At 37.3% G+C, this 11,198-nt stretch overlaps 1 protein-coding gene across 1 annotated transcript; it reads right to left on the bottom strand.

Annotated features, from left to right (window-relative positions):
• Nucleotides 1–224: 224 nt before the first annotated feature.
• Nucleotides 225–5,577, bottom strand: LOC135147195 (uncharacterized mitochondrial protein AtMg00810-like; the record flags this gene model as incomplete). Its single annotated transcript, XM_064080047.1, has 2 exons — nt 5,374–5,577; nt 225–1,208 (listed from the first exon to the last, which is right to left on the bottom strand). Coding segments are annotated over exons 1-2 (1,188 nt in total), but the record flags the coding sequence as incomplete, so codon positions are not given.
• Nucleotides 5,578–11,198: the final 5,621 nt, after the last annotated feature.

The following is an 11,198-nucleotide window of genomic DNA, read 5'->3' as shown; positions in this document are numbered from 1 at the left end:
TATTTGCAACATATTATACACAGTAATATCCTTCATCAGTGAAAATTTAAGACATCAGAGTTTGTCGGGTCAGAGTTTAAATATCAGAGTTTGTCATATCAGTGCATAATCATCAGAATTTAGATCAGAGAGTAACAGATGCAGTTGCAGATCAAGTTATCAACAATTACTAACAGATATATAATTATGCAATGTATCAGAGTTTAGAGAGGACCAGAGATCATCCCTAATTCGTTTACAAGCTTTGTAAATGTTGCTTCAGCCAGAGGTTTGGTGAAGATATCTGCCAACTGCTGATCTGTTGGGACAAAATGAAGTTCTACTGTCCCTTCCATCACATGCTCTCTGATAAAATGATATCTTATGCTGATATGCTTGGTCATGGAATGCTGTACTGGATTTCCTGTCATAGCAATAGCACTTTGGTTATCACAATAAATAGGAATTTGATTCAAAGTTAACCCATAGTCCAGTAATTGATTCTTCATCCATAAAATCTGAGCACAGCAGCTTCCTGCAGCAATATACTCTGCTTCTGCAGTGGATGTGGAGATAGATTTTTGTTTCTTACTGAACCAAGAAACTAATCTTCCTCCTAGAAATTGACAACTTCCACTTGTACTTTTTCTGTCTATTTTGCATCCTGCAAAATCTGCATCAGAGTAACCAATCAGTGTAAAGTCTGATTCTCTGGGATACCAGAGTCCCATCTCAACTGTTCCTTTGAGATATTTGAAAATCCTTTTGACTGCTACAAGGTGTGGTTCTCTTGGATCTGCTTGAAATCTTGCACAGAGACAGGTTGCAAACATGATATCAGGTCTACTAGCAGTCAGATATAGTAGTGAGCCTATCATACCTCTGTAGTTAGTAATTTCTACTGGTGAACCAGTATTTTTATCTAACTTAGTGGCAGTTGCCATTGGAGTGGTAGCAGCTGAGCTATCCTGCATGCCAAATTTCTTTAGCAGGTTCCTGGTATATTTAGACTGATTAATGAAAATACCCTCATCAGTTTGTTTGACTTGAAGTCCCAGAAAATAGCTCATTTCTCCCATCATGCTCATCTGATATCTGGACTGCATTAGCTTTGAGAATCTCTCACAGAGTTTAGGATTAGTAGATCCAAAAATGATATCATCTACATAAACTTGAACTAAAAGCAGATCATTACCATGGTTGAGATAGAATAAAGTTTTGTCAATTGTACCTCTGTTGAAACCACTGTCCAAAAGAAATTGAGCCAGAGTTTCATACCATGCTCTTGGTGCTTGCTTTAGTCCATACAGTGCTTTATCCAATCTATAGACATGATCTGGAAATTTTGTGTCCACAAATCCTGGAGGTTGTTCAACATATACTTCTTCCTCCAGCTCCCCTGAGAAAAGCACTCTTTACATCCATCTGATAAACTCTGAATTTCTTGTGTGCTGCATAAGCCAAGAAAATTCTGATTGCTTCCAATCTGGCAACTGGAGCAAAGGTCTCATCATAGTCAATTCCTTCCTGTTGAGAATATCCCTTGGCTACCAGTCTGGCTTTATTTCTTGTGATTACTCCATCACTGTCAGTTTTGTTTCTGAACACCCATTTAGTACCAACTATTGATCTGTTCTTTGGTCTTGGTACAAGTGTCCAGACTTTATTTCTCTCAAATTCATTTAACTCCTCCTGCATTGCTGTTACCCAGTCTGCATCCTGTAAAGCTTCTTCCACTTTCTTTGGTTCTGTCTGAGATAGGAATGAATGGAATAAACACTCATTTGCTGTTGCAGTTCTGGTTTGCACTCCAGCATCTGGATCTCCAATGATCAGATCTGGTGTGTGAGACTTTGTCCACTTCCTTTCATGTGGCAGTTGATTTCTGGAACTAGATCCTCCCCCATAATCCATGCCAGTATTGATTTGATTTTCTGATGCCTCTCCCCCATAATTCATGCTATCTCCATGAGCATTCTGAGTTTCTGATGCTCCCCCTGAAGATGTGTTCTCATGATTCTCTGATGCATAATGATCAGAGTTTGAGGGGTCAGAATCAGAGTTTGAGTTTTCTGCCGAGTCTGCAACATTTTCATCCAGATTTTCATTTTGAAAGTGCTCCCCCTCAACATGTGCTTGAGGTTGATGAGTTGAAGTGACATGTTCTGATGTTGTCTCAGAGTCAGAGTTTATGGAATCAGAGAATGCATCTTCATCTTCAAATCTCAGTTGCTCATGATCTTTAAAATCTTCCATTCCAGTAATTTTCTTATCATCAAAGGACACATGAATGGATTCCATGATTACCCTTGTTCTTAGATTGTAAACTCTGAAGGCTTTTGTTGATAAAGGATAACCAACAAAAATTCCTTCATCAGCTTTTAAATCAAATTTGGTTAGCTGTTCAGGATGATTTTTTAGAACAAAACATTTACATCCAAAAATATGGAAGTATTTGAGATTTGGTTTTCTGCCTTTGACCATTTCAAATGGAGTTTTTTTATGCTTGTTAATCAGAGTTGCATTCTGTGTGAAACAAGCAGATTGCACAGCTTCAGCCCAGAAGTAGGTTGGTAACTTTGCTTCCTCCAACATGGTTCTAGCAGCTTCAATCAGAGTTCTGTTCTTCCTTTCTACAACACCATTTTGTTGAGGTGTTCCAGGTGCTGAAAATTCCTGTTTAATGCCATTTTCTTTACAGAACTCCTCCATTTTAAAATTCTTGAACTCAGTGCCATTATCACTTCTGATGATCTTTACTGCATCTTTAGAGATTTTGTTCAGCTGTCTGACATGCTCAATCAATAAAGATGGTGTCTCATCTTTGCTGTGTAGAAAATATACCCATGTATATCTGGTAAATTCATCAACAATGACCAGAGTATATCTCTTCTTTGCAATGGACATTATATTTACTGGTCCAAAAAGATCAACATGAAGCAGATGATATGGCTCAAGAATTGAGGACTCAGTTTTACTTTTAAATGAAGACTTCCTCTGTTTTGCTTTCTAACAGGAATCACAGAGTCCATCTGGAGTAAAAACTGATTTTGGAAGTCCTTTCACAAGATCTTTCTTCACAAGCTCATTTATATTATTGAAGTTCAGGTGAGATAATTTCTTGTGCCAGTTCCAGCTTTCTTCAATACTGGCTCTGCCAAGTAGACAGATTGCAGAGCTTTCAGAGTTTAAAGATAGCTTGGCTTCATAGATGTTCCCATGTCTATATCCTTTTAGAACAACTTTTCCAGTGGTTTTACTGATGACCTCACAGTGTTCCTCCAGGAAATCAACATGATACCCTCTGTCACAGATTTGACTTATGCTCAGCAGATTGTGCTTAAGTCCTGAGACCAGAGCTACAGATTGAATGATGACATTTCCAAGATTGATATTGCCATATCCCAAAGTTTTCCCTATGTTGCCATCTCCATAAGAAACATTTGGGCCAGCCTTCTCCACAAAGTCTGATAGCAGGGCTTTATTTCCTGTCATATGTCCTGAGCATCCACTGTCCAGAACTAGGATGTTCTTCCTGTTGCCCTGCAATCACATACACAACTAATGATTAGTTTTAAGGACCCAGACTTGCTTGGATCCTTTGTTCTTGTTAAGTTTGTTAACACTAGCAGCGGAAGATTTATCAGAGTTTAAATCAGAGTTTGTGCTAACAGACTTTTTAACAGATGCTGAACTAGGAGAATCAATCTTTTTCTTCAAAGAAGGATTTAATTCATAATAATCATAATATAAACTATGGTATTCCTTACAAGTGTAAATGGAATGCCATAAACTACCACAATGAAAACAAGGATTCTCTGGTCTAAATCTAGTATTCCTAGTCTTAACTTCTGATTTTGGAGACATAGCATTTATGTCCTTATTTTTCCTGCAAAAAGAAGCAAGATGATTAGGATTACCACAATTATGACAAGTTTTCCTAGGAGCATTTGGAATAGGCATATAACTGTTGTTTTTGTTTATTCCAACCTTTCCATTCCTATTTTTCCTAGGTTCCTTAATCCTGTTTTCTTTCTTAACCTCCTTGAGCTTATGCTTAAGTTGTTTCTGAGTCATCAAACCAATGTTAACCTGTTTAGGTATATCAGTCTTTGATTCTGCAACAAATCTTACTGGAACTATCCTAGGTTTTTCAATTTTAATGGTTTCTTGTTTATATGACTCAGCTTCATTTTTATCAGAGTAACCTAACCCTTTCTTCCAGTTTCCACTTTCTAAGATATTCTGAGTAGTCTTCCCTGAGTTAGTCCAAGTTCTGATTATCTCTCTTTCCTTAGCAAGTTCTGATTCAAGAGAATCATTTTTCTTTAAGAGTTCATTTTTAACAAAGATAGAATCATCTCTTTCCTTCTGAACTTCTAACATCTGTACTAGTTCCTTTTCAAGATAATCATTCCTTTTCTTAACATCTAAGATCTCAGATTTTAGTCTGTCATTTTCTAAAGTCTGATCTCTATAACTAACATGCAGAGTTTTAAGAAACAATCTTAACTCAGTTATATCCTCAGTATCAAAAGCAAGAGTGGAATGAGGTACCTTAGTTTCAACAGTCTCAGTGCTGTTGTCCATGTTTGCCATCAAGGCATAGTTGACTTCTTCCTCTGATTCTGATGAGTCTGCCCAGCTTCCTTTCTTTGTGATAAAGGCCTGTTCCTTTTCTTTCTTAGCTTTCTTGCACTCAGTTGCAAAATGGCCTTTCTCTCCACAATTGAAGCAGGTGTATTTAGACTTATCAGATTTTCCAGATTTTTCTTCTTTGCCTTCATTCCTTTTGAAGACCTTCTTATCAGAGTTTCTGTCTTTCCTTGAGAACTTCTTCCCTTTGTTGAAGTTCTTGTAAGCCATCTTCTTGAAGCTTTTTACCATCAGTGATGACAGCTGCATCATCTCAGTATCACTGTCATCAGAGTCTGAAGATATATCAGAGTCTGAGTCATCATCAGAGTTTGATGACTCAGTATCAGACTTTTTGGCATGAGCTTTTCCCTTGCTTTTCACAACTGTTTCTTCTTGAAATTTTAGAGCAACTGGTTTGGGTTTGCCACCATGTCGTTTGCTTCTTTGCTCCATTTCAAGTTCATGAGTTTTCAACCTTCCAAAGATGTCATCCAGAGACATCTCTTCAAGGTCATGGTTGTCTCTTATAGTGGTTACCTTCAAATCCCACTTTTCAGGAAGAGCAAGTAGAAATTTGAGATTTGAATCTTCCAAATCATATTCTTTATCCACAAGAGACAAGTCATTCAGCAGCTTGACAAACCTATCATAAAGATCAGTCAGTGATTCACCAGATTTTGAATCAAAGTGTTCATACTCTTGAGTAAGTATGGTTCTTCTGTTCTTTTTGATGGCTTTGGTTCCTTGACATCTGACTTCCAAAGCATCCCATATCTCCTTTGCAGTTTTGCATCCAATTACCCTGTTAGACATGGCATTGTCTAGAGCACTATGCAACAGATGCTTCACCTTTGCATCCTTACTAATTGATGAGATGTCCTCTGGAGTATAGTCCTTCTTTTCTTTAGGAACCATCTTTTGGGGTTCATCTCCCACTGCAACAGAAAGCTTTGTTGGCATGTGTGGACCATCATAAATCCTATCTAGATATTCTGGATCTGTTGACTCCAGAAACATGATCATTCTTACTCTCCAGACAGAATATTCAGATGCCCTGAGGACCGGAACCCTAAGTGACTCATATCTACTGTTTTGTGATTTCTCAGACATAACTGTGTGATTAAGATCTCACTGTAGGTATATCAACAGAGCTCGCTCTGATACCACTTGTTAGGCCGAATAAACTCACTATCTAGGATAATATAGTGAACACAGTCAAAGACAAAACACAAGTATAAGGGAATAAATCAACTAAACTCTTGTTCACAAATCACAGTATCTTACAAATAATCTCTTAGTGATTTATATTTTATCACTAAGAGCTGCTAGGTTACACGAATGATATTCAATTGATAACTCATCTAGAGTAAACCCTAAGCTGTGTTTATATACACAGTTTCATGATATCTACTGATTGATTTACAATTATCTGCTTCCTAAAATAATCTAATCAGTAGCTATCCTTCTGCTGTCCCGATCTGCACAATCTCTCTTGATCTTTATCTTCCTTACTTAGTCAGATATGCTCCTGAAAATCAGCCGCCTGCAAACTCTGATCATTGCTTAAACTCTGATCCAGCTGGCAGTCGTTAAACTCTGATTTCCAGCTAAACTCTGATATTTGCTTCTGCACACTAAACAAGTTAGATACCTGTGACATCATCAAATATGTAACATTTTAGGCACAAAGACTTTCTCAAGCATGTGACCATCATTTACCCCTATAAGACCGGTAGCACTAATGTCTTCCCTAAACCAACTTAATCCTTCTTTATTATCAAGCAAATTAGAGAAAATGCAATTTTGGTCATGGGATAAATCACTAGGAATGATGTAAGAAATGGTGTCATATTTTCCTAAGGCACTATGTGAATGATGGAACAACGAGTCAAATGTCAGTGGTTCACCAACACTACTCTCAAAATCAGGCCTAGGGTTAATGCTAACAATCTCGGGTGGAGTTTCCCATTTTGAACAAATGTCGTTCAATTCTCCTAACAACTCCTCCGAGGTTAAATCTTTCAAAGACTCATGATATGCCCTATTATTCTCGTGGTTGATTTTGAAATCCTTAATAAGAAGAGACTCAATCCCATTATCCTCGAAACTAGACCATGTGACAAACTTGTTAACCACATTAACCCCTATTGGTTGTTCATAAAGCTCATTGGGTTCTTTTCCTACATTGAAAATGTTTAAGTCTATGGTCATGTTTCCAAAAGTGAGCTTCATCGAACCATTCCTACAATTAATTAAGGCATTGGATGTAGCAAGAAAAGGCCGTCCTAAAATGATGGGAATTTGGTTCTTAGGATTCGAGACGGGTTGAGTCTCGAGAACAACAAAGTCAACTGGAAAGATAAAATCACCGATTTTTATCAACACATCCTCAATAATCCCCTTAGGCATTTTTATAGAACGATTGGCAAGTTGAAGGGTCATATCGGTGGTCTTGAGATCTCGTAAACCTAGGGCTTGATAAACCGAGAAAGGAAGAAGATTCACACTCACTCCTAAATTAAGTAAGGCCTTATCTATGAAAGTATCGCCTATGACACAAGAAATTGTAGGACAGCCGGGGTCCTTATATTTCACAGGAATTTGATTCGAGAGAATCGAGCTAACTTGTGAGGTCAAAAAGGCTTTCTTAGGAACATGGGTGGTTCTCTTATGGGTACACAAATCTTTTAGACACTTAGCATAAGAAGGAACTTGTTGAATGGCATCTAAAAGAGGAATGTTTATCTTGACTTGTTTGAAAACCTCTAGGATTTGTTCCATTTGGGCCGATTGTTTAGGGCGAATGAGTCTTTGTGGGTAAAGAACCCTTGGCTTGTAGACTTCTTCGTTGGGCTTTTGAGAAATGGGCCCGGGACTAGGTTCACTCATAGACTCATGGACTTTAGAACATTCAGGCTTATTATAAATAGTGCTAGACAAAGAAGGATTTGATTTAGGAATCGACTACTCATTTTCATTAATGTGCTCACCAACTTTGTTATCCACTTGGTTTCCCGACCTTAGAGAAATAATCGCATTAACATTCTCGTGAGGTCTTTGATTGAGAGGAAACTTTGGGTTGACCTCAGGTTGACTTGGGAATTTGTTTTTCTCGCGCTCACACAACGTGCTAGCTAATTGACTCAATTGGGCCTCTAACTTAGAAACGGCTTGCACATTAGAATGCAAAAGTTGCCTATCTTGGGTTAGGGTTTGCATGAAGGTTTGTTGAGATTGGGTCAAATTGGTTTGCGATTTAACTAAGGGCTCAATGCTTTAAGAAGTTAAGTCTCTTATCCGAATCACTAAACCCGGGAGGATTTAACGGAGCTTGACTCGGGTTTTGATAATTAAGAAAAGGATTGGGATTGGGCCTTTTGAAATTTGGTTGTGGATTTTGAAAATGTTGACCTTGGGTCCACGAGAAATTTGGGTGATTTCTCCGACCCGGATTGTAAGTAGGTGCAAACGCATCAATCCTAGAATTTTGGAACATCGCATTTACTTGTTCAAGTTCGTGCGAAGGTTGGTATCCGGGATTTGGAAAATTGTAACTGAGGGACATGGACATTTGTGGGGGAGATTCACTAGTTTCTAAAGCTTCAAGTCTCCTAATTAGGGTGGCTAGTTTGGCATCGGTTGCCACATTATTTCCTATCGAATGCAAGCCCCAAGCGCTAGATGACTGAATTGACCTTTTGGGCTCCCTAGTTGACTCCCACATCATAGTCTTTTCCGCTAAATCCTCGAAAAATTCCCACCCTTGGTCCTCATCTTTTTCCATGAATTTACCTTGGCACATAGACTCTAATAACGCGGTGGTTTGACTATCTAAGGCCTCGTAAACTATCTTGCAAAGTCTCCATTTTTCTATTCCGTGGTGGGGGCATTGTGAGAGAAGATTTTTGAAGCGGTCAAAGAAAATCCAAAAAGACTCGTTTTCCTTTTGATGAAATTGATTTATTTCATTTGTAATTCGAGTAGTCTTATGATTTGGAAAATACTTTTTAAGAAACACCACAACGAACCCCTCCCACGTGGAAATAGAATTAACAAGAAGACTATATAACCATTTTTTCGCATTCTCCTTAAGCGCAAAATTAATGAACCTAAGTCTAATCGAATCTTCCGTTAATTGGTGGAGCTTTTGGAGGGAACAAACTTCCTTGAACTCTTGAATAAAAAGATAAAGATCCTCACCCTCACTCCCGGTAAATTTAGGTAACATGCTAATGTGGTGAGCTTTCATTTCAAAATTGTTCCCATTTACGGGAGGAAGGGTGATGCAAGAAGGTTGACTCGAACGGGACGGGTAACAACGGTCTTTAAGAGACAACGCCATGTTTACTATCGTCTCTAGAACTTCTAGGGGTTCGGAGTCAGATGAAGACGAAGAAGGAATCTCGATAATCGGTCTAACTAATCTAGACGATTCGTTCTTAACCCAGGTAGTTCGCATAAACGATAAACATGTAGCAAATAAGTGTGAAAAATTAAAACACACAAAAGAAAGGGTGTAAAAACGAAAGAAAAACCTAAGTCTATGGTTCCCTAATAAAAAGAACTAGACCTTGCTCCTAACGTTAAGGACCACCAAAAACTCGATATATCCAAAATCATTCGGACCGGTTTGGCCAGTTTGGAGCAGGCATTGCCAAGAGGCCAATCTCCGCGCTTAGACACCAAACCTTAATCGGCCAGGTAAGCTTTCGCTTGTCCTTAGACACCAAAGAGTCGGAATAATTAAAGATTACCTCGTCTTTTAGGTACCTTCCTAATTGAGCGCGAAATCCTAGGGGCTAACGTCTAATTCATTTTATTAAAAAGCTAGGAAAATGCAAAATGAGGAAATTAGTTGTTGTGGGCCTAGGAAAGAGTGATGAAATCCCTTCCCTTATCTTGTGAATGGTTATGCCCTTAAGATTTATTTAAATGATGCTCCACACAACGATAGAATAAAAGCTATAAACAATTATGGATGCTTAACACTACGTGATCTACTCTAAAGAAAAGAAGAAATTAACATGCCTTAGGGTCCTCCAACGATCACCACAAATATTGGTACGAAAATTTTAAAAATAAAAATAAAAATCTAGATAATGTGCTCCTAAGTGTTAAAATGCATGATGCAACAATTATGTACTTCTAACTAATATTTTTGGATTTTAATTTTTTTTAATTTGTTTGTGTTTTTCAATTTTCAATTTTTTTTGTGATTTTTATAAATAAAAAAATTGAAACAGGAGAGAGATACGAGTTACCCAAGCAAGCTTCCAATACTCCAAGAATATTCTCCACTTATTCCAAGCTAGCTCATATTCCTCCAATTTCCTAAAATTCAACCAAAAAGAAGTGAGAGAATATAAAAAAAAACTAATCCGAAAAATTAAAAATTAAGGTGTGAAAATTAATTTTAGTCCCCAGCAGCGGCGCCAAAAATTTGATGTGCTCAAAATGAGATTTTGAAATTAATCGCAAGTGCACGATCCCGTTTTAGTAATATAAGATTCGATCCACAAGAACTAAAATTATTTTCGCGAATTTCTTAATTTCTAATTTAGGCGAATTAGACAAATTAATTTTGGATGATTTGTTTTATAAAACTAATTAAACTACCAAAACTATTTTATTAATCTAAGCAAATAACTAATCAAAATGTATTAACGAGAATAAAAAAAAACCCAAAGAAAAGCAACTGCAGTCGAAAACAAATAAAATAAAACTAACATAATCCGGCTCGGTCGGATTAGTCGCGCGCAGGTTAAAAGAAAAGAAAGGAAATGGTCCCTGGTCAGGTTTACACGTGCATAAAAAAATTAATTAAACAAAAATCAAAAAGAAATCTAACGCAGCAGGAACACATATAAACCGAATGACCGACGACTGTTACAAAGGCTACTCCGTCGCATGACAACCCATCGGAATTTATGAAGCTACCCGGAAAAGCTCAAATCTCGCCGGAAAATTGATTTCACCGAAAAATCTAGCCATTCCTAATATTTCCAATCAAACCCCACAAACCTCTAAACCAAATTCAACACTAATTTTAACACTAAATGACCCCTAAACTACCCATTGTTTGATCAAAACAAGATTCAAACCAAACCAAAACAACTCCAAATTATACCAAACTTTAAATCTAGCCTATATAAAATATAACTAACCAAAACCCACTAATCTCAAGTCAAAATCATAAACTAAAATTTACACCAAAAAAGCCTCAAAAACACCAAAACCAAGAACAAGAACAAGAACAACACCAAATCATACCAAACAAACTCCAAATCACACAAAACTTCAAAACTAACTTATCTACCATGTTTCTAACAAAACCCCATCAAACAACAAACCAAAATATCAACTAAATCATTGAACCCACTAACAATATTGAGAATTAAAAAGGGCTCAAGCTAAATACTAAAAATGTAAGCTCAAAACACAAAATGAAGGCTCTTCAACCCACAAGTGGTTGGCATAAATGCCACTTTATCCACTTGTTGGAAAGAAGGTTGGTCGTAGCCATAAATTTTAATAAGGTAAAGATGTGAAAGATGAAGAAACTAAACTTGAACTTATATAAA

The sequence above is a fragment of the Daucus carota genome, chromosome 6 (genome assembly GCF_001625215.2).
Source record: "Daucus carota subsp. sativus chromosome 6, DH1 v3.0, whole genome shotgun sequence".
In the NCBI taxonomy this organism is placed as follows: Eukaryota; Viridiplantae; Streptophyta; class Magnoliopsida; order Apiales; family Apiaceae; genus Daucus; species Daucus carota.
This window is presented reverse-complemented; position numbering and strand designations above follow the sequence as displayed.